This window comes from Neofelis nebulosa, chromosome 13, assembly GCF_028018385.1.
Source record: "Neofelis nebulosa isolate mNeoNeb1 chromosome 13, mNeoNeb1.pri, whole genome shotgun sequence".
NCBI classification, from domain to species: domain Eukaryota; kingdom Metazoa; phylum Chordata; class Mammalia; order Carnivora; family Felidae; genus Neofelis; species Neofelis nebulosa.
In genome coordinates this window covers 1,652,204-1,675,347 of record NC_080794.1, presented here as the reverse complement: position 1 = coordinate 1,675,347, position 23,144 = coordinate 1,652,204, and the positions used below count along the sequence as shown (strand labels likewise).

Here is a 23,144-nt window from a genome sequence, read left to right as displayed (position 1 = left end):
AACTGGCTGAGCTCCCTGGGTACCCCAACGGTAGCTATGTTAAAAGACAGAAGGGAAAGGACCTCAGCCAGCCTCAGATGGCATTGAAGAGCCCCAGGAAAATGGTAAGCAGGTATATAGATTTAAAATACTATAGAAGCTGGGGTGCCTGGGTGGCTCAGTTGGTTAAGTGCCAGACTTCGGCTCAGGTCATGATCTCACAGTTCATGGGTTCGAGCCCCGCGTCAGGTTCTGTGCTGACAGTTCAGAGCCTGGAGCCTGCTTTGGATTCTGTGTCTCCCTCTCTCTCCGCCCCTTCTCGGCTTACACTACTCTCTCTCTGTAAAATAAATAAACATTAAAAAAAATTTAAATGCTAAGAAGCTGTGAAAATATTTGCCCCCTGCCCCCACCCCGGTTCGGTTTGGCATGCAGGCTTAATCTAAGTGCCCAGGGCAGACTCCAGGTGAGCACTTAGAAGTGGCATGACCTTGAGCAGGTTATAGCCCTTGACCTCGAGGAGGTTAAGGGCTTCCAGCAGCAGCCTCTCTGACCAGCTATAAGAGGCAGCCCATCACTCTGTCTCACAGGCTACTGTGAGCGACGAGAGTATGTTCCGGGGCACGGCTCAGGGCCTGGCAGGCACATCGGGAACATTCCACAAACAATAACAGTAACAGTAATTATTACAAATAAGAATAAACCCCGCGAGGGCGCAGCAGTAAAAAGTGAATGCGTTTTAGAAGTGTGATAGGAAATGGTCACTGAGCGGGGTCCCCAAAGCAGACAGACCGTCTTCCTGGTCCTCCCACACTAGTCCCCTCCATCCTGTAAAGCCCGGGAATGACGTTAGCCACCAGCACAGAGCGTTATCTATAAAGTATCTTCTCTTTATTTAAGTTAAACAATTTTCGAGGATGGTTTCCATCTATAAAATGGACAAAGTACAAGCTCTGTACAGCAGTTCTTTTTAAAAATCAACTGGAAAAAAAATTACCAAACTATATTTTGAGTTTGCAAAACATACTCACAGATACCATCATTTTAGCGTTTATGAGGACGTAAGAAAAGACCACCACAGAGAAGACGACTCACTTTGCCACGCTTTGCTCAAAGGGCTCTTAGGAAAAGAATCCGTACTTGTAAAAACGGGAGAGGGTGGGATCGTCCCGATGACTAAAAAAATAACGCAACCACAGTAAGTCACTTTGGCACACTGTGTCATGTAAACATAGCTCACCTGTAGACACTGGTTCCCGCCCCGCCTGCGTCCCACAGCCTCGCGCGGGTACCCGACGCTCTCCCCAGGGGCCCACCTGGAGTCAAGACCAGCCTCTGAGGACACAGGTGTGCAGCGTCGAGCCGACTGGGGCCTCCCTGCCCGCTGAAAGCACCTCTGGGTGCTCGGCAGGGGGCCAGAAAGGAAGACACAGGACAGTCACCCGGCCACGCCTCTACGCCTGAGCCCAGCGTCCCAGAGCAAACACGCGCAGGGCTTGTGCAGTGGAGGACAAAAGACCGGGAAGATCCCCTTTCCTAGAGGAACGGGCAGGGAAGAGAGTGGCACTTTGCAGAGCGTCAACCCAGCGGAATCTTCTGGGGACACTTCTCACTCTGTGACTTCCCAGTCTCTGCCCAAAGGGGCCCGAGGAGGTGAATTTCTGATGCGCTCCCCATGATGCCTCAGCTTGTGGGTGGCCGGCCTCTTTGAGACCGGGCCCGGGTGTGGGCAGCAGGCAGGAGAGGGGAGAGGGAGGCAGTGGCCGCGACAACGACCAAGGAGCCACTCTGTCCCTGCGTGCGGGGCCGCCGCAAAGGCAAGGAGGACTCTGCGGGGACATTGCCGGGTGCCTCTTCCTGGTAGTAGCTTTAGTTCTGGTCTTGTGGTTTATACCGACAGCGGCTTCCTAAAGCACAAGCCTCGTGTTCCATGCCCTCCGTGTCAACGGATCAGGCGTCTTTCGGTTTGTAGTTTTCCTAACGGTCGACCCAACGCCCATGACCGACAGCAGTCACCTGGGCCCGGGAGGGACAGTGTGGGCAGGCCAGATTCCAGAGCCCAGGGACCGTGGCCAGCCTGCCAGCTCGTCCAGACTCTCCCGATGAGTCCGGTGCTGGTCTCTGACAGCTTCTTGCCATCACCTACTGAGGGCCGTGGGAAGGGTGTTTTTTTTTTTTTTTTGTCTGTTTTTGTTTTTGTTTTTTGTTTTTCCCTAAGAGAAAAGAAATTGGAATTTAAAAAGACCCAAAGCAACGTCTGCTAAAATAAGTAACCCATCCACGTTTACAGATACCGAGGGCACGAAATGTGGATCCCAACATTTGGCGGTGACTTCCGGGCTGAAGGCAACAGAGGCGCCCTGTGTAGGGCAGCACCCCCCCCCGCCCCCCGCCCAGCGGCCCCCATAGCACCTGCTCACGAGGATGCTCCGGGGGGCAAAGGAGACCACCTCCTCCCTCCGGGAGAGCCCCGTCCCTCTTCCTTCTGGCTGTGAACTGCTCTGTGGAGAATTTACAAGATGAGAACAACCTACAGAAACCATAGGGAACTGACCGTACGTTCGTTCTATATACTTATATTTAGTGTCCCACTGTAGAAAAGTTCATACTCAGATACAGCAAGTACATCATGTGGAAGAGGGGGGGTCTGTGCTGGGAAGACAGCTGGGAATAGAGGAGTGGGGATAGGGGAATACGACGTAAACCTGCAAAGCGACGTGGTTTGCTGCTGTGGAAACCCGACGTGATTTCAATGGGATCAAACATGGAGATTTCAAGAGAGTTCTCCTCGTGGTGACGTAGCAACGACACCCCTTCCACCCTCCCTGCCCCCAACTCGTACGCGTTCGGGCCGCTTCTCCGCCGTCCCTGGGGGGTCGTCCGGGGCTTCCCCGGCCGAAACCGGGGGGTGGGGGGGGCACCGGGGGGGCCGTGGCCTCGGAAAGGGGGCCCGGCTGTCTCCTGTGAGGGGCGGAGAGCCGTTGCTCTCTCCTGGCCTCTTCTGTGTCCGCCCAGGCCCCGCGCCTCGCAGAAGTTCTCCGACTTTCAGACCGTGATGGAATACTGAGGTATATAGTTTCGCGGAAAGTTCAAGAAACATAATCAATAACGTGATCACCAAACTCAGCCCGACGGTTTGGGAGACAGGCCAGCGCGGCCTCCCCGGCTCTCCTACTGCTGCAGGTTGAGCGTGAACTTCCACTGCTGGGACAGGGCCGGGCTGCACACCTCCACGCTCAGGCCCCCGTTCTTGGCCGTGCGGCTGTCCAGGCACAGGTTGCTGCCCACGTGCCGCAGCTTAGAGTTGCCCTCGATCTGTTCCCACTTCTGCAGAAGACAGGAGAATGCCTTACAGTAAGGGCACGAACGGAACGGCACGAAACAGATCCTTTTGGCGGGGTCTTCTGGCTACATTAAAAACCCAAAGAACCAAGTATCTTTTGGGGGGGGGGGTGGTCTCTGATCACGATGGATGGGAGTTACCAACGGGCCCCCCACAAAGCAGCCCCAGGTGCTGCGAAGCGCCCAGGAAAGAAACCTCCGCTCTCCCGCCTCGGTTTGCAACTCAAAGCCTCCTTTTCCAGGCCGCTGGGGACCGCTTCTCCTGTCCTGCCCTCTCCCTCCTGTGGCTGTGCCCTTGTCCAAGCACCAGCGCCCGGGCACCTGCTATCCTCAGTCATTACAAGGACTTGATGTAGGGACTCTGCATTCGTCCCCAAGAAGGCCTCATCTGATGATCCTTCACCTCAAGGAAGGAGCCCCAGGAAGCTGAGCCAGCTCAGAGGGGACCCCAATCGTGCCCCTGGTTACTGGAAGGCAGCCCTGCCCAGAGGGCATGGCCTGGGCACCTCCACACTCTCACGTAGGCCCTCCTGCTCGGCTGAGCCAGAGGAACCGTGTCAGGTGCAGCGAGAGGGAAAGAGATGCTTGAGTGGCCAGAGTATCACGTTGAGGAACCTGTTTCTGGACTGTCCGTTTTCTCTACCAGTCTGTGGGCTCCTTGGGGGCCGTGTGTGTGAGAAACTTGCCTCAGCCACACTAGAGTCTCCCAGCGCTCTGCCTGGCACAACCGAGTTCCAAATGGGGCACTTGGAGAGCACAGGGCAGAACGTCTTCTTACTCAAGAGTGCGCACCCTCCCCCCTACCAAAACTAAACCCAGCAACCAACCCGCCAACCTCAACCCACCAGCTAACCAAACTCAATCAGCCAGTCAATCAACTCACCAATCAATCAACTCATCAACCAACCAACCAACCAACCAACCAACCAACCAACCAAGTCAGGAGACAAAGCCCACAGCCTAAAGGAAAGGGAAGGAAAGGCAGGAAATCTGAGCCCCCCCACCCTGCTATTTACCCCCATGTAGAAATCTCGAATGTTTGTTCTTTAAAAAAAAAAAAAAAAGTATCACACTTTTTTCTCCCCAAAGCTCTCCCTTCATTAACATAGTCTGTGATTCTAATTAATTTTTTACACTGTGTGCGCTAAAGCTCCTTTCCGTAAGTATTTTTGCAAATCCTTTTGACACCGTGGAATTGAATTTTCTTCCTCCTGCCTCCCTTTCCCCTCTGACTCTGCAAATGCACACACAACACGAGCACACAGACGTGCCTGGAAACCAAATGGTCCAACTGGCAGGACGGTGCGGCTTCAAGATAAATTTAGCTGAGAAGCCTCGTCTCAAATGGCACATGAACGAGGTGGGGAAGGAGGCAGAAGAGGCAGAGGGGAGCCCAGCTCCCTGGGAACCGACTTTCTGCACAGGGACCCTGGGATACGCATTCGCACGGCCCGCTAACCTGGAGTTTTTGCCAACAGTGAAATTCAGCGTGATCGGATGAACACGGGGGAGGTCATGGCTACCTGCCTGTCATCTCCTCCTTTCTGGCTCCCTGGCCGTCAGTCATTCCTCACGCAGGTTTCCTCCATTGTCATGGGAAGTGTGTATGCCCTGCCCACATCCCCGTGTCACTCTGAGTGGCCAAGAATCGGGTTTGACAAAGGACGCGGAATGAATGGAATCTGATTTCCTTCTCTGGAGGGGCTCTGCCTGTCATGTGTCAAAACATCAGCTAAATGGAAGGTCTTTAAAAAAAGAACCCAACCCCAGCTGTGTCTCTGGCAGGCAGCGCCCTCCGCCCGGGCTCACGGGTCAGATTTCTGGGGCATCGAGGCTCTCCTGAAACAGCCCCCACATTTCCACGTGCCACGCAGCCCGAAGAGTCTGCAAGAATTTTCCATCTCCTGGTGTGAGCCTCTCGGGGGGTCAGTGACACTTCCTAAGACCTGGGACTACAGCAGGATCACCTGTCAACACCTGAGATAAGACCAGCTCCCGCTAAAGTAGCTCCTCTAGAGGTTACGCATCTGTTTTGTTCTGTTCTTTTAGGAGGTTTGGTGACCAGATAAAATCATCAGTTTGTCCCTTCTTTGTGCCTCCATGGACGCCCCTGCCCCGTGACACTCCACGGTAGCGTGGCTGCAGCCTGGGCGGGGGGCATCATGGAATCCTGGGTGCATCGATGCCCAACCAGCAGGACTGTGGGCGGCCCGGGTCCAGGGGACAGGGGCCTCCCCGTTGGGCGGTCGCGCTCGCGGACCAGGGGTACCGTGCACTCCTGAAACCGTGCCGTCAACACAGATGAACATTTGAGGACGGCAGACTGTGGGCAGACAGCCGTGCGGGGGAGGCACCTGCTGCTAAACCAGGGATTCCGCTGAGTAGAGGATGCGGGGACGCCCAGCGGTCAGGCCAGCGGTGGCCAGAGGCAAGCGTTTCTCCGACAACGGGATCTAATAAGCAAGGGACCAGGTTTTGGCCTCGGTCCTCCCAGGAGGACCCTGGAGAGAAGATGCGGGTCTCAGCCTCCCCTTTTGTGAAGCCGGTGTTGAACTAGAAGCCCACTCAGGCTCCTGGCTCTGTGCCTGTTTCCCTACACCCATCTACCTGCGAAGAAGGGACTGTATGAAGACAAGCCCGCTCCACACGTTGGCATGTTGGAAGGGCCTTTTGCGGCTACGCTTCTATTTCTGACACTAGCCATTACCCCAGTCAAGAAAGGGCATGTCTCCATGTTACCCGCTGGGAGTATGTCAGAGAAAACCAGCTTCAAAGGCAAAAACATTCTAAACTGTTTGGAAAAATACATACGCATATGGTACATACATGTATATATGCGTGTGTATATATATACACACACGTATACACTTGAGAGTGTGTGTATAAGGTTTCATCCACTTGAACTTACGTAGCATTTTTGTAAGTTTAAAAAGCAAAGATATTTAACAAATAAGAACGTAAGTTTTCTTTAAAATATCCAGCGGCATGGAGAGAATGTGCCCCCACGTGCAGGGGGGTCTGATGAGGCGGAAAGTTACGGGGTCACGGTCATCACGTCCAGCACTCAGACCTACGCATCCACGGCCACCACCGTCCGTTATCTCCTTGGTGCTCACCGACGTCACCAGATACTTTCAGGGTGCCCACAAACAAGCAGCTGCTACAGAGAAGCTTCTGGACAAGGGACCACCAGCCCTGCTTCCCTTGCACAGCACGGAGGGGAGGAAATGACCTGCCCCTACCACCATGCCCGGGCTAGAGAAGGCAAGGCGTTCACAGACCTTCGGAGGAGCCGAGCATACAATCACGAAACAGATCAGTCAAGAAGTTACGGGGAGCCATAACCTAGGACGGGGCACTCATGGGAGAGCGGCCCACAGGGGGCAGAGGAGAGAAAGCACGCCATCCAGAGCCGGTGCCCACGCAGACCGAGGAGCCTTCTCAGCACTCGCACCCCGCACCCTGCAGAAACACGACGATCCCACGTTCGCCCAGCACGGGATTCGAGGGCAGCCGGCCACACACCGGGGGCTGCCCAGCAGGGTAGGGGGACGGCGGGCAGATCGCGGGAGCTGGAGTCCGGTAGGGCAGCCGGCACGGCAACAAACACGGCGTACGCGCTGCCGTCGAGGCCACGGAGGAGGCACCGGGAGGCCAGGCCGAGGGGCACGGGCACCCTACCTGTCTGCTGTCGTTTTCCCGGCAGCCCTGCAGCTTTATGACCGAGCCCGGCGTCCGGTCCACCACCGTCAGGCACAAGTCCATGTGTTTCACCGACTTCTCCTTCGTCAGGGCCCATTCCTGGAATGCAAAACTGCAGGTCAGGGGCGGGCCACGCGCGGGCCCGTGAGGGGACGGGGCCCCCAAAGGGAAAGGGTCACGCTGCGGAGCTGGGATGTGGAGCCCCCTGGGCCAACGCAGGGCCAACGCAGGGCCCACACGCGACTTCCCGCCTAAGGGCGGGTCCTCAGCTGGGGGTGTCCGGGGGTGCCTCCCGGCGCAGCACCAAGATTTTTGCAGACCGTCGTGGCAGCAGGGCTCCGAGAACGTCAGGAACCAAGATAAACAGTATTAACTATGTTAGCCCCAGACACAAATCAGAGCAACGCACTCATCTTCTACCCTTAAATGTGAGCTGGAGACACCGTGGCTTGTGCGTGGTTCCCACAAGACGGACGGTGCAGGGCCAACTCTTCCACCCACGTCGTTTTGGGGAAGGCTCTGCGCCCCCTGCAGGTGTGGTCTGGAAACAGCCTTTACGAATGCGGATTATAATAACGTGTGAAAATTTTAAATTACACAGGGCCAATTTAGGCAAAACGTACAGCGTGTAGCCTCACTCCTGGGCGGTGGGTGATTTAATGCTCAGGAAGGTCTGAGATCCCTGCGGCTGGGCCTATGTATTTACACACACACACACACACACACACACACACACACACACACACACACTAGTTATTCTGAGTACTCGATAAGACTGTCTCAAACGGCAGGAAGCCAGAGAATGGGGAAGAAGTGGGAGTGTGGCCACGGGCAGAGGGCTCCCGGCAGGGCAGCGGGTGGGACAGGAGGAAGGTGGCTTCTGACCTCTGCTCTAGGGCGGGACCCTTTCGAAGGGGTAAACACCCAAATGAGCGCTCGGGATCCAGAAGCAGCAAGGCGTCTCCCGACGCAGAATTCTATCAGGACAGACTACCCGCGGCGTCATTTCTGCTGCCACGATACAGCCGTCCTCGCAATGACCCCACCGCGCCCTGCAGCGACCCAGGTGCTCTCTCAGGGCCGGGCCCAGGGCGGTGAACAGACAGGCAGGGCCCCGACCCCGTGGGGCTGGCTCTCCAGCGGGGAACACACATGAATGTACCACGGCCACTTAGGCGTATTAAGTGCTTTGGAGAAATTATTTTCCTTTTCTTCTAAGGGGACAGAGATAAGAGAGGGAATAAATTATCATTTTTTAAAGTGTATTTATCGAGAGAGAGAGAGAATGAGTATCTCAAGCAGGCTCTGTGCAGCCAGTGCAGAGTCCAATGTGCGGCTCAAACTCACGAAGCGTGAGACCATGATACAAGCCAAAGTCAAGAGTCAGACGCTTAACTGATTGAGCCACCCAGGCACCCAGGGAATAAATGACCTTGTAAAGAAGCCTCACTATTCAATACCCAGGTCACCCTGGGACAAATGGTGGGCCCCAGACAGGCAGCCCCTGCAGGGACCGGAAAAGCCGTTAGCCTGTTCTCCGGCTGCCTCGCTCCTAACAGGGAGGCCGATGCGGGCCAGTGCCCTCACTCCCCTCGGCTTCAACGTCCTCACCTTTTAACTAGTGTTTCTCAAAGTGTGCTCCGTGAGGACTTCTATGAAGTTAGTTCCAGGTCAAATACATTTGGGAAACGGTGAGTTTGGGCCATGTTTCCCTCCGCAAATTTGGAAAGAAGTCTCTTAAAGGCTCTGAAAGTCCGAGGATGGAAGAAACTGCCCGGGCTGTTTTCCTTTGCGACTCTCGGGCTCGGGAGCTCGGAGCCCTGTCCCCACCTGTCCCCGCCAGCGGCTCTTGGCAGTGAGCTCTGCAGAGCGCTCTCTGGGAAGGGCCACGTGCCGCCTCTGAGCGGCGACTGCAACCTTCCACGATGCCGTCACTCAACAGTCGGTGCTTCTCAGGTGCCAACAGGTGCTCAACGTCACCGGCACTTGAGGGCGTCACTCACGGCACAAAGGCCCCCGAGAAGGAGGACGTGCATGCAGTCTTTCGTCATGTGTCCAGCGAGGCTTGTGTGAAACAGTGGCACCGAGGCCCCCCCCCCCACTCCTGTCTAAGATTTTACATGGTTCCGGGAAGCAGGTGTCGAAAGCCGCTGGAAGGGCTGCAAACAGATACCCAGTTAAAGCTCACGTCTCGATGTTTCTACGAGCTTCTTGCCACTGTGCGCTTATTTTAAAGCCGACTTTAGGCTGAATTTCAGAAAAACTAATTCAGCTGTGCAAACAACACAGCTAGTTGCCACTTTGTTCTTCTGTGTTGCATTTCAATGATCTGGATTTGTCAAATAAAGTTCATAAATATTTAAGGAACGCTTTTTTGAGCCGCTCCTCTTAAAAAAGCCCGGCCATTAATTTTCCCATTTCCTGTGTGTCTGCTGGGGCTCAGCCAGAAACCACATAACAAACCTTACTCTTCCAGAGCACGGGACCCTATTTTCAGTGAGGGAATGTTATCTACCCTCAGTTTTCACCCATGTGGCACACTCCTCAAGAAAGCATCACTTTGCGTCAGATCAGATGGGGCTCACTCGTGGCGGGTTTAAGAGTCGGGTTCTCTGTGAGCGGCAGGCGTGAGCTCTGCCTTCCAGAACCACACTAGCCAGTACGGTGGGAAAAAGAAATTTTTTTAATCCTTTTTGAGACACACACACACACACACACACACCACAGAGTGAAAGGGTGGGGGGAGGGCAGAGAGAGAGGGAGACACAGAATCCCAAGCAGGCTCCAGGCTGTGGGCTGTCAGCATAGAGCCCAACGCGGGGCTCGAACCCATGAACCAAGAGATCGTGACCTGAGCCGGAGTGGGACGCTTAAGGGACTGAGCCACCCAGGCGCCCTGCCTCAGTTCAGTTAAACAGAGCAAATGCCTCACACCCTCGGTCACGTTAGCTACGTTCTGAGTGCTCTGTAGCTGCAAGGCGTCGGGGAGAACCGCACTGGACGGGGCGGACTAGAACACCGCCCTCACTTTACAAAGCACAGCTGGACGGCGCTGATCTAGAAGGTGGCTCTCTCTGGGCCTCAGGCCGGTCCACGGAGGAAGGTGTTCCCAGGCGTGTGGGTGAAAGTACACCACGTCGTCATACTGCCTCCCGGTCCCTCAGTGATGTGGCCTCTCCCTCGAGGAAACTCTTCACTGTGCAGCTGCTCCTTTAGAATCACCCGCTTCGGGAGCTTTCGAAAGCCCCAGTGCTCTGCGGCCCCAGGCCAAGTGAAATCCCAGGCTTTCTGGGCATGGGACCTGGCGTCGGTATTTCTTAAAAGCTTTCGGGGCTATTCCAGCACAAAACCACAGGAGGAGTGCTCAGAGCGAGTGGAAACCTGCTCCCTGGAGAGGCGGGGCTGTGTCCTCCTGTCTATGACCCCTGAGGGGGCAGCACCTGGCACAGCGGGTCCCCCGCAAATATCTGCTGAAAGGGAGGAAAAGTCACCCTGTGCAAGAACAGCAATGGTCTCACAACAGGAAAGGGGAAAAAAGAGTGGGAACGGGTTGGCTCCGCACAGGCCGTCATGTGTGTTTGTCACGACAGCCCCAGGCACGGCACCGGGCTCTGCTTTGCGCAGGCTCTGGGACAGGCCAAGGTCGGGGCTGGGCCACGGCACAGCACTGTCGCCTGTGTGCACAGCTGGGAGCAGCCGTGTCTGGGGGGCCTCCTCCACTGTCCCCAACCACTTCCTCCCCCGAAGACGGTGCCCTGAGAGCAGCTCGCCACCAGCGAGCTCCGATGCCTAGACATCAGGGGACTATAACCAGGACACCTCGGAGACTGAGAGGGGGTGCAATGAAAAATTTCACGGGGAGAAACAGGTGTAAACTGAGAATGTCCGGGGCAGGCCAGAGGAGTGTTCGTGGGCTGAGATACCCACATGCAGGCGGGATCTGGGGATCTAGAGCCACAGCCACCAGCCGTCACTGGTGGGGGTGATCACATGGGCCACTGAGTGGTCGAGAGCCAAGCACAGAGCCCGGGACAGTAGCTGGTGCCTGAGACACTGAGGGCAGGGTGGGCGGTGATGGGAAATCCTTCACGGCCGGCCGGCACACTTACTTTTAGAATGCCCTACAGAGGGGCACCCGGCTGGCTCAGGAGGCTAGGCCCTCCGACTGGATTTCGGCTCAGGTCGTGATCTCACGGTCCGTGAGTTCGAGACCCGTGTCGGGCTCTGTGCTGATGGTGCGGAGCCTGCTTGGGATTCTCTCTCTTCCCTGATCATGCTCTCTCTCAAAATAAGTAAAGAAATGTTAAAAAAATTACTTTCAGATGCTCTACAGAGTAAGACTTCTCACTGCCCAGGAGAGCTGCTGAAATATAAAGGACTGAGCCCTTTAACTTTCACTGGATCATCAGAACATCGCAAATGTGACAGAGGGGAACCTCAGGAAAGAACTGAGTGAAGCCAAGGCGGAATTATAAAATGTCTAACAACAGGGATGGTAAATAACTCGAAGGCAAACTTTCAGCAGTTTCATCATGGCTTTGGACAGAAGCAGATAAAACCCCCGCCTGTCCCCGTGCTCACACCCCTCCCTCCTCCCACCACAGCCCCGAACCTCTACTGCTCAGCGTAGAGGGAGCCATCCCTGCATGGCCTCCCGCAGTCAGACCTGGGCCGGGACAAGGATGACAGCAACGCCACGTGACCCTGTGTCATCCCCTGTTGTGTGAGGCTGAGTATGTCACAGAGGCCATGCGGTCCCCAGCAAGAGGTGGGATCACACTTAATTTCACTGCCTCGGACTGAAAGGCAGGAACAGTGCCTCCCCGCCCCCCCCGCCCCCCACCTCCTGTCCCCAACCAACAAACTGCCCGACTTGTGTCCTCCCTCCTCCTCTCCTTCCTTCCCTCTTTACTGGTCCTCCTTCCAGCTGACCCCTCACATTTGGGGGGCCTGGGAAAGAGTACAAACGGGGACCCACATATCACAGGCTGAAATACTTGAAATCCGTAAATCCGGCTGCACCCAGAGGCTGGCCGTGCACTCACCCAAAGCTCACGACCTGTCCAGAAGACAGAGGCTCTGGGGACAGAGGGGAGACCCTGGGAGCCCAGGCGGGGGGAGGTGGGGGCGGCACGCAGGTGCTGGGCCGGCCCTGGCTGCCGCCTGAAGCTGGCTCCCCGCCTCTTGTCTGATTTAGGGTGTCCGGACCATTCCAAGCATCTGCTAAGATGCCATCACCAAGTGAAGGGAGCATTTGGGGATCGCAGTCTGCCTAGATACTCCCTGGGGGTGGGGTCTGGAGCCACCAGCTGTACATGGGAGCAGGGGCCCTCTTTTAAAAATAATCTTTTAAAGAAGGTTCTAGGATCAATAAACCTGGATACACCGAGTTAAACTGCCTCCCGACCCCCGCCTCACCCCATTTAAACTGCAGGCTCTCTGAGAGCTTGGCATATTTTCAAAGAGGTAAGAGTACTTAGCATTGCCCAACCTTTTTTTTGCGTACAAAGCCCATGGTTTCCCAAATACCTATTATTATCTCATTACAAAATGGCTTTCTAGACCGTTGTCTTCTGGAACACGTAGGCCACGGTTAGGCCCATCAAGCCTTCTTGGTCTCATTTTCAGTGAGGATAGAAGGTGGTGGGGTTTTACGCTTCCTGGAAAAGTTGTGTGTGTGTGTGTGTGTGTGCCAGACCGAAGCTAGTAATTATTAATTTTTCTATCTAAGCTGTTGCTGTCTAACAGGCAGGGGGACCAGGAATGACTCTGGCGGCTGCCACAGGGACTGTGGTTAAGTACCCATTTAACTGGGGCATAGGCAGGTGTTGACAAGCACATTCGGAGACTGGACACAGATGGGGACACAGAACAGGTGCTCTGGGGATGAGCACACATCACAGGGAGGACGGAGGCAGCAGGAAGACGAGGAAGAGGAGGAGGAGGAGGAGGAGAGGGAGGAGGAGGAGGAGAGGGAGGAGGAGGAGGAGGAGGAGGAGGAGGAGGAGGAGGAGGAGGAGATTAAGACTGGCCCAAGGCTGCTGACAGGCTCCACGCCTCTGATCCGAGACACCCCACCCGATCTGGTGGCCGTCTGCTAGCGGGTGACAGGCAGGAACTAGGTGCTACCTCACGGACAACTGGGGTCACAGGAGAAAGGCAGCAGCTAGGACTTGTAACGTCAGGGCCCCTTTCCCGTTGTCTCCGGGTCTCCGGGAGCTAAAGTCCACCCCACGCACATACCTGGTTCCCCCCTGCATTGTGGCACTCGTAAACTCCGACGACACCATCAGCAAAATGTCCCAAAGTGTCCAGGCAGTTGGTTCCCTGCTGCAAGGCCCCAAAAGCTATATCCTGGTGGTCGGGAACCCTGGAAAGCAACGGGAGAATCGTCTGCTTAATTCCGCAGGAGCCCCCAGCTCCCGCCATCCACTTCCTCGGCTTGGTGACTTTATCTCAGGCAGCAGGAACCACACGAGGAAGGCCTCCACTAGGCCCTGTGCCCCTCCCCCACTGGCGGGCGGTCTCAGCGAGGCAGCGTTTTGCCCACGTCCTGGATTTCTAAGCCTGACTGAAGATCACGTTGGAGGACGAGTCTTTGTATTCCATGTCAGGGAAACGTTTCTGGAAAGGAAAAGCTCCTGTATTCTTCGGTGTTGGTCCGTTGGAAGTTCTTTAGGAAAGCAATGAATGAGGGGCGCCTGGGTGGCTCCGTGGGTTGAGTGTCGGACTTCAGCTCAGCTGACGGTCTCGCAAGTTCGTGAGTTAGAGCCCCACTCTGGGCTCGTTGCTGTGGGCCCAGAGCCTGCTTCGGAGCCTCTGTCCCCCTCTCCCTGCCCCTCCCCCGCCTCGTGCTCTCAAAAACAAACATTAAAAAAAAAAATTAAAAAAAAAAAAAGATACGTATTTAAAAAAAAAAAACAACAGTAAAAGAAAAGCAGTGAGCGTGGTCATGTGCCGCTCGAACTTCCCAGAAAACTTAGGATCTGACCTTCGCCTGGAAGAGGGGAGAACCTGAGTGGCTTTGTCGGGCGGCCTTGCCACAAACAGACCCAGGGCATGGGGGGGGGGGGGGGGGGGGATGACACGCCTTGGGATTTGACCCGCATCTGCACCCAGCCTGGGCCCTGCACCAGCTGCGTCGTCTCTCAGACCTCCCGCTCTCTCCACACCTCACCCCCCTCTTCTGCACGGCACCCGCGGAACAGGCCAGCCTCAAGTTATCATGTAAAAATACTGCCTCGTAAGCCAGGCTCTTGGGAAGCACTCGGTAAGTGGCAGTGATTACAACGGCCACAAACACAAGTACGAAGGTGGTGTCTCCCTTGCCTGGTGCAGGGTGGGGTTGGGGCAGCGGAGTCACCTGCCGGCACGGTGCGCGATGCTTTGGACACGGTCCAGTGTCACCTCGGGGTGAAACATTTGATGTCGCTCTTGCCTGGCATCATTACCCACTAAGACCCAGGCCAGCAAATATGAGGTGGGCGCCAATGGGGGGCTACGATCTGCTGCTGGGAGGCCCTGCGTGAGCTGAGATAGAGAGAGACGACGACCGGGGGGCTCCCGCTGGTGACCGACACCGTTCCCAATCCCCAGCGAAAGCCATCCTTCACAGAGAGGGCCGGAGGGAGGACACCGTCCCGCTGTGCCCGCTCTTCCGGCTGGGGGTGGGCGGGGGGAGGGGGGCAGGACATCGTACGTTGCTTTAAAAGCCGAGGCAACGGTTCCAGGGGGGGATGTGCGCGAGTAGCCGCAATGAGGCCCAGCCGCATCATCTAACCCTCCCACGCGTCTCTGTGACGAGGGCTCTGGAGGAGCCGTTAGTGCAAAAGATCACGGTGGGGGCTGTCGCGTTCCCGGTCCCTGGGCCGGGAGACACGGGACTCGCGGTGAAACGCTCTGGGCATATTCAGAATAAGGGATGTGCCGCATTAAAGCCAAGAGCTGTCTGGCAACCCCTTTACGAAGATGAAGCGGAGATGGATCCCGAAGGCCGGAGGCCCGCGCGCCCGCCGATGAGGGTATCAGTGCTCCCTCGGGACGCGGGGCTCACATTAATTTATAAGGAGACGCCGGGTGTGGACAGAAGGCGCAGAAGAGTGCTTCTGATGAGCTCTCCTGGAGGGAAGCAGGGCGCCGGCGTCATGACTCCCATTTTACGTGGCGTAGAGACCAGCCTGGAGGAGGGAGGCGCCGTGGGCGGGGTCCCGGTCCCCGCGCCCCTGCTGGGTGCCACCATCGGCGGTTGCACAGGAGGGGGCGGTGGTGCCCGGGCAGCAGGGGCCAAATGGCAAGCGGCAGAGCGGAGGTATTCTTGGACCTGCGCCCAGGTCGGTGCTGGGTCTCAGCTCCCGACTCTCGCCAACTGGGGCGAGACACGCGAGGACGGGGAGGCCCGGGGCGCCAGAACCAGGAGGCCGGACGGAGGCAGCCGGGCAGGGTGGGCACAGCGCACACACCTGGGGGCGGGGGCGGGGGGGGGGGGGGGCGGGCGGGCGCTACTCCTCGGGCCGCTTACACGGCCGGTTAGAGCACAGTCCTCGGCCGCTTAGCCCCTGCCCCCCTTGCCAACGGGGAAGGAGTTAGATGAGGGGACACCTGGGACTGTCTCCACCTCTCCAGAGAAGGGCAAGGGAACGCGGCAGGAGGCCACCATTCAGGGAGCACATTCTCAGGGCCGCTTGGCGACAGCTGGGGCGGGGGGGGGAAGGACACACAGCTCTCACTGGGGGGGAGTAGCAGGGGGTCCAGCTCCTGGCCTCCTGTCCGAGGTGCAATCTTCACTTCCTCACCTTCCGAGGCCTCGCCGCCTCTCTGACATTTGTTGCTCCTAAGCTCCGGCGAAGTGAGACCCCCCGCCTTGCAGGTCCCCCCGGGGGGCTTACCTTAATTCTGGGTAGACGTTTTCGAGGTACCATTTGAAAGGCTTGCAGCTAAGCTTCTTCCTAAGCTCCAGTCGGCTCTGAATACTGGAGAAGAGGGAAACAAGATTCCTTTACCAATCTGAAGAACTGACCAGCTCCCTCCATCAAATCTGCTCCTGAGAACGGCACTGAGGCGGCAGTGGACCTTGGACCCCGCACACTCCTGTCCCCACGACCCCGGGCACCTCCCGCACCCAGCCTGCCCTAGTCCCTCACCCAGTCCCGAGCAGAGGCCCCTGCTTCGACCCCCGGGGCGCTTGTTCTCGACTCTGGAGGCGGTGTGGTTCTTGGGGTGCGGGCTGACCACAGGGCTCCCCCCACCCCCAAGGATCCCGAGCAAAGCAGCACGAGAGGGCGCAAGTTACACTTACTTTCCATAAGGGACGTTTCTGGCAGAAGGCACTGCTGCGTAATAGAAGTTTTTGTATTCGTCCATCCAGACCTCTGCTGCCCGGCGGGTGTTACTAAAAACAAAACAAATCTCCTTGAGCTGTGATCTGCTTCCTTTCCATCAGCGTCACGCCATGTGCACTCGTCCGCTCGGAGTGCCACTTAGGAAGGTCCTCCGACGCCGGCCGGCAGCTTGGGCAGCGGCGTAGAGAGCGGGCTGTCCCCGCTCAGCACCCAGGCCCGTGTCTGCGGGTAGCTGGCATTCAGCGGGTGCTTACTGAACAAACAGAGCTCGCTTTCTCGGGTTGCGCGAGAACGGATTGTCAAAGAGCAAAAGTCGGAGTCAGGAATGCAGCACAGGCAGGGACTGGGAAGAAGAGACTGGGGCTGTACCATCGGGAAGGACAAAGTGTCACGGCAACAACCCGTGCAAATGTGTGCGCAGAAGGAAGCACCAGGGAGGACAGCCGAGAACCCCTCGGCCTCCACGGCCCTTCTCATCACGGCTCTCACCCTACCAGACGGCCGAGGGCAAAAGTTAAAAATAGATAAGAATTCCTATTAAAAAAGACTTTTTTTGCCTGCAGACCTGAGCTGACAGAGTGTCCTGTTTGGACAAGGAGTCGTCACGTGAAGGGGACAGCAGCTTTACGCCCCACACGTGGGGCTCTAATTAGCTACCCCGTGCTTTTCTAGAAGGCAGGAAAACCACATGCTTCGGTCTCAAAACCATGATGCATGATCAATAAGGCCGCTGGAACAAGCTACTTTTGCACACACGGCCTGCGTTAAAGGATTCACGCGCACGGACGTCCACATCTGACCCTGCCGGCCTTCTTTGCAAAGCATGTATAGAGCAGCATTCATACAGGGAGCCTCTCTGCTCCCAAGTCCTGGACTCAGTTCCAAAGTAGACTCACCCCTCCTTAAGAATCCATACAGAACACATGACGTTCTTCCACAATAAATTATTAGGGAGGCAGTGTTCACCTTCGAAGGGAATTCCTTTTCTCTACCAAAAAGGTCTCTTTTTAAGTAGGGAGGCTTTCAAACGATGTGAGCTACAATTATGAAGATAATTTCGATGCGGGGCATACATCTTTCACCTAAAGCGATGCAGAGCCCCTCTTTCTCTTCCCGAGATAGAAGATGAACTGTTCCAAATGCCATTTACTAGACAGACAAGACAATACGAAATAACATGGCTGTCCTCTGATCTGGCAAGTTCCCGCTTCGGAAGGGAGGGGGAGGGGAGGGGGCTGGAGAGATGGACCTACCACATTAGAAGACTACCATCTTTGTTAATGAAATTGGCGATATTGTTTATTTTCGCTCTGTAAGAAAGACGTTCAACAACGGGCATTTAAAGATCCGAAGTGCCCGGATGCTGGATCGTTAAGTATTATTTCTCAGAAGAGCCATTAAATATGCTTACTGGGATTCGGAGTCTTACTAAGTGGCCCATGCCTCAACTTAACACCCAGTCAATCTCCAACAGGCTGTGTGACATCAGTCCTCTGGGACCGGGATCGCTCATCAGTTGGATGAAACGGTCAGATTCAAGCATCTCCTAGGTCCCTTTCAGCCCCGAACGCTTCCAAGGTTTTCTGAATTCCAATCACACAGTGGTTTTGAATCACCTAAGTCATTAACCCATTTCCCAATCCCTAAATGCAAAGCAACATCCTTCTGTCTGCTGAATCGAGAAAGATCCATAGGTAAGACTCAACCAATAAGCTTCACGTGCTTACTTCGCCCCAGTTTCCATTCATTCATTCAAATATTTATTCAGTACCTACTATACGCCAGTCTTCTTGGTGCTATGGATACAGCGGCACCCAGAAGGGTCCACTTTGATTTATCCAGGTTTTCCTTGCCTTTGCTTCCTCTCTGCCCACCCCTACGCTCAGCGCAGACAGGGTAGCTCTCTCAGAAAGCAGGCAGCAAAAGAAGGTGTGAGTCACACGGGCCAGTTCTGCTGCACGGTGGGAATAACAGAAAACAGTCCGGTAAGAAAGTAAGTTTACATCGCTGGGTTTCAATCGCATTGGTGAAGTCTCGCCATTAACTCGAAACCTAAAACCCAATACCCCTCTCTAAGGGATGTGCCCCACCGCCAGCCTGCTCTTCTGACTGGGGCCATCTCTGGCCTCCGGGTAGATTCTCATTCACACATGCACTCCGGCACGCACACAACACCCTACAGTCTCTTGAGGGGCCTGTAGGAAGCAAACTGGACATGTCGTGACGTCACCCAACTGGCCCACTCTCAACTGGTCTTGAGGGATGTGGCTGCCACAACCAGAGACGCGAAGCAAGGATTTGCAGGTGGGTCACAGCCTTACCCTTTCTAAAGTGCCAGTGCCCACATGTGCACACGGGAGGGGCAAAACAAGGCAGGATCCCACTGGGGCTACTTGCTCCATTCATTAACTCACTCACTCACTCACTCATTCATTCATTCATTCCTCACTCACTCATTTGCTGACAAACTAACCTACATAGGGGCGCCTGGGTGGCGCAGTCGGTTGGGCGTCCGACTTCAGCCAGGTCACGATCTCGCGGTCCGTGGGTTCGAGCCCCGCGTCGGGCTCTGGGCTGATGGCTCGGAGCCTGGAGCCTGTTTCCGATTCTGTGTCTCCCTCTCTCTCTGCCCCTCCCCCGTTCATGCTCTGTCTCTCTCTGTCCCAAAAATAAATTAAAAAAAAAAAACAACAACAAAAAAACAAAAAAAAAAAAACGTTGAAAAAAAAAAAAACTAACCTACATAAATGAGATCATCCTCTGCGTGTTGTTCTATTGCCTCTTTTAGTATCTAGATAAAAAGATCGGTATGTGGTAATGCCGTGGAGTCCAGAGCCCGGCTCCCCGAGTGGCAACCTGGCTCAAGTGCTTTCCGGTTGTGTGAACTTGGCCGGAGGGATGACGCTTTCGCCGCCTCAGCTTCCCTTATCCCTGAAGCGGGGACCAATCAGAGTACTTTGTTCATAAGGTTTTAGGAGAATGACGTAAGCTAATGTTGGCAAAGTACTGAAAAACAGCCCGACGCACACTAATCGCCACATACGTGTTAGCTCTCGTCGTGAAGTCCCAATTGTTAATGGTGAAATACTTACACACTTAATGCCGCATATTGGAGGAAACCAGAGAGAACGCGGAACTGGAAAGGGACTTCAGAAACCATCTAATTCGGCCCCCTTATCTTTTAGATGAGTCAGCTGAGGCAGAGGGCCGCGGAGATGCGCCGAAGGCCAGCAGATCTCTGGGGGCCTGGGTCAGTCTTTTGTCCGGGCCTCTGGTGCGCAGACTTCTCAGGGGCCATAAATTACGGCGAAGAAGTTTCCCTTCTAAACAGCTTAAAAACGACACTGCATAAAGCAATGTTCTGTGCGTGTGTATGTTAACGGATACCTTGCGCTGGTAGCGACCAAGGGCTTTAATACGTCCACACGAGAGGCTTTTGGGAGGATTCTCATGTTGTCCCCGGGAAAGAACAAACCCCTCACTGTTTATTTTGTGGAGCTCGCTGTAGAAGAAATACTTCCGTTTCTAGTAAAGAGCAGAAATGACGTCAGACGGCATTCGGGAAAGGACGTACTGTTGAAAGAGGGTAATTTGGCCGAAGTTTTATTTGATACTTGGCCTCGCTGAAGGCTCCCAGAACTCAGACCCTCCGTGCTGACATTTTCACTTCTGCTGAAATAATTTTCACTTCCGGGTAATAATAACGTGTGTGGTGTGCAACCTGCACTTGGAATCTAAGCTGTAAAACAGTGGACCAGAGAGAGGCTGTTTGTCCTCCCGGGCTCACTTCTGCTCTCTCTCCAGCTCTCCGGGTTCGGTGGGGGCACCGGGTTGGCAAAGCTGACTGCAGGCCTGGGGCTCGCTCATAATTCCCGGCTGCCGGTCTCCGGCCACAGCCAGGCCACCGTAATCGCTGCCTGTCGGCGCTCCGCTGTCACAGCCACAGCGCCGTCCGCGCCACCTTCTCTCTGCCTGGGCCCCCGCCCCTGCCATCGGTTCCTCCTGATGTCACCTCCTCACCACCCTCTGCCCAGAGGCCATGAACACTTCGCTAAAGCTTAAAACAGAGAAGTCAGATACCTGCTCAAAAGTCAGGTGCCTACGGTAACCCGCCCCCCCCCCCCCCCCCGGCATCCAAACATCATCCCGAGTTTCCCCCCACCTACAGGGTGCTTGGCTGGGGCTGGTCGAGCTCTCCCACCCTGTCTACTGTCCCCTTATTCCCTAGGCTCCGGGCCCACCTGGTGGCAGACACCGATCTCAGCGCCGAGGACCTGCTCGTCCTGCAGGGAGCGCTGTCCCCCAGGAGCCCAAAGCCCCTCCCTCCCACCTCTGGGTCTGAAACGAGGGCGCAGAGGTTCCCTCCGTGTCCAGTCTGCTCCCGCTCAACCACGTGACCACCGGTGATCCTTCTCTGATCCTTCTCGCAGCATTTATCAGTGGCTGCAGTCTTACTTAGCTATTCAGATGTGGGGCTGACCGCTCCCGGCTCCCTGGGGCCAGGCTGGCCACGGGCCTGCGTGCCGTTTTCTCTTTAGCATCTGGAAGAACTCCCCAGAAGACACCCGCAGGCCCACGATGGGTAACTGGCCTGTCTTCTTCAGAAAACTCTCGATTTGGTATCTTCACGTTTGCGAAGATATTTCTGTTATCTACCATAAATCATTTCCACACGCCGCGTCTTTTCGGCGTGAATTTAGTATGGCCTGACTTTCGTGTTGTTCACATACGGTGCCCTGAATGGTAACAGATCAAGTTCCTCTTGTTCACAATAACGTTTTCTCACACATTCTGCCGGCGGGGGGGCGGGAGGGGGGGTGTCCAGTTGTCTGAGCTTTCACACGTGTACAGACTGGTGTCATTACTACCACATCAGGATGCAGGAAGGCACGGTCACCCCGGATACCCCTCAGGCAGCCCCTCTGTACTCACGCCTCCGCCCCACCCCTGTCTGCTCCCTGTCACCGTAGCTGTGTCCTTCTGACACCGTCCTAGAAACGGGATTAAACACCATGCAACTTGTCACTCAGCAGAGTGAGTGGCACCCGTGCTGCTGTGGGCACAGTCGGTCCCCGTCCTTGCTGAGTGGCACCCCAGGGAAGCACACCTGCTTCTATACAGCCCGAGGTTAAGTCCCGTCTGGGTGGTGGTGGCCACCGGTGTTCCTGTCCCCGCTCAGCCCCTCATAGCCACTCACCGGGCGAAGACGGTGCCGCTGCCACCCGGGAAGGTGTAGGGGTGCTGCTTCCGGAACACGTGTCCCACGCGGCTGCAGGGGACGATCTCCAGGCTGCCGCCGCACTGCCACACGCGGAACGAGATCTCTGAGGCGATGAATGAGACAGGGTGACTGACGGAGCCCTGGACTGTTCTGAGCAGCAGCCACCCCAGACAGGGTACACACATCCACCTGCCAGTATCCCATCAAAGGGCTCTCGTGCCCTCGCCTCCTGAAGGAGATGTGAACAGGGAGCCTGCCTCCTTCCAGAACCTGGTCCTGAACATTCTACGGTGGGGACATTGGACACACCCAGTATCTCCTGGCTCCATAGCACAATCAAGAAAGTATGTGCAGGCAGATCAGCCTGACTGTAGCCAATATAAGTTGCGTGCCTTAAATATACACAACATTAAATCGTCAACGGCACCTCAATAAAGTTGAAGAGAAAAAAAAAAGAGACGGAACGAAAGTTCGTACTGCGGTTCACCAAGAGGGTGTCTCCACAGCGGTGTTTTTTTTTTTTTTACAGAAATGGGAAGTGGTGTAGACAAAAAGAAGAATGTCAAACAAACTCCCTACCCTGGGACACTTACTAGCTTAGATGTGAGCACAGATCCAAATCATGGAGTCAGCTAGATCTGTGTTACCAAATCCCATGTTTGCATTCAAGAATTCGGTTCCAAATTAAAACAAAACAAAACAAAACAAAAAAACAACAAAAGAGCATGCAGAAACGTTTTTCAGATTCAGACGAGACACCTGCAGACAAGTGTGATTCTCTGGTCTATTTTGAACATGGAGGGACTCCGGGCACAAGACCTCGCGTATCCGTGCGACATCACAGGTATTCACTGATGAAATGCTTGCCCTGAATTCTTCACCAGCGGGTTCGTGATCAGGGGCTATTACGTTCGCACTTGCTTTGTATCGACACCGTTAGAAAAGGCACCAGGAAGGGGTATAAACATCCATGAATTAAAAAGCACGAAATACCCACAATGGAGCTTCGATGTCAGATATAGCCGGCCACCATATAGGCCAACTTCCTCGACAACTTATTTTCAGGGCACTGACCACGAGTAAGCAGCTGGACTTTCTCTCTTCAGGAGAAAACGACCCTCCCCTTAAATTCCAAAATTTATGCTTATCCAGAACTGTGCATTATTAGCAGGCTGCAAGTCACCTGGAAAGTTCACAGGTGCCTTTGGACTGTGGTAATGACCAAAGATGCCCGAGTAGCACAGAACCCTCAGAGCTGGCCATGGACTTCATTGGTCAGTAACCAATGGTTCACCTGCTTTGACACAGAATCTACCTGCAGGAGTAATGAGATGCTCAGGCCAACTTCAACACACACACTGCCCTGAGCGTCTGTACTGGGGAAGAGCTCGGCGCGTGGCTGGCTTCTGGAACAGCCTGGCACCCTCTGACCAGGCACCTGTCCTCCTCACCAACCATCTCAGTGACCGCAACAGTCTTCATGGTTTGTATAAAAGGGCACTTCCTTGACGTCATTTCACACCCGTAAGAACACGGTGAGGAAGCGAGATAGAATGCACAGT

At 55.3% G+C, this 23,144-nt stretch overlaps 1 protein-coding gene across 3 annotated transcripts in view; it reads right to left on the bottom strand.

Annotated features, from left to right (window-relative positions):
- Positions 1-848: 848 nt before the first annotated feature.
- GALNT2 (polypeptide N-acetylgalactosaminyltransferase 2) overlaps positions 849-23,144 on the bottom strand; it is a 191,912-nt gene continuing 169,616 nt past the window's right edge. For all 3 annotated transcript variants that reach the window (XM_058696103.1, XM_058696104.1, XM_058696101.1), the window contains exons 11-16: positions 21,559-21,685; positions 16,319-16,411; positions 15,909-15,992; positions 13,267-13,393; positions 7,003-7,122; positions 849-3,306 (exon numbers count right to left, since the gene is read on the bottom strand). In XM_058696103.1, coding sequence (XP_058552086.1) covers positions 3,151-3,306; positions 7,003-7,122; positions 13,267-13,393; positions 15,909-15,992; positions 16,319-16,411; positions 21,559-21,685 — 707 coding nt within the window. In that variant the 3' untranslated portion in view covers positions 849-3,150. The remainder of the gene's footprint in view (positions 3,307-7,002; positions 7,123-13,266; positions 13,394-15,908; positions 15,993-16,318; positions 16,412-21,558; positions 21,686-23,144) is intronic.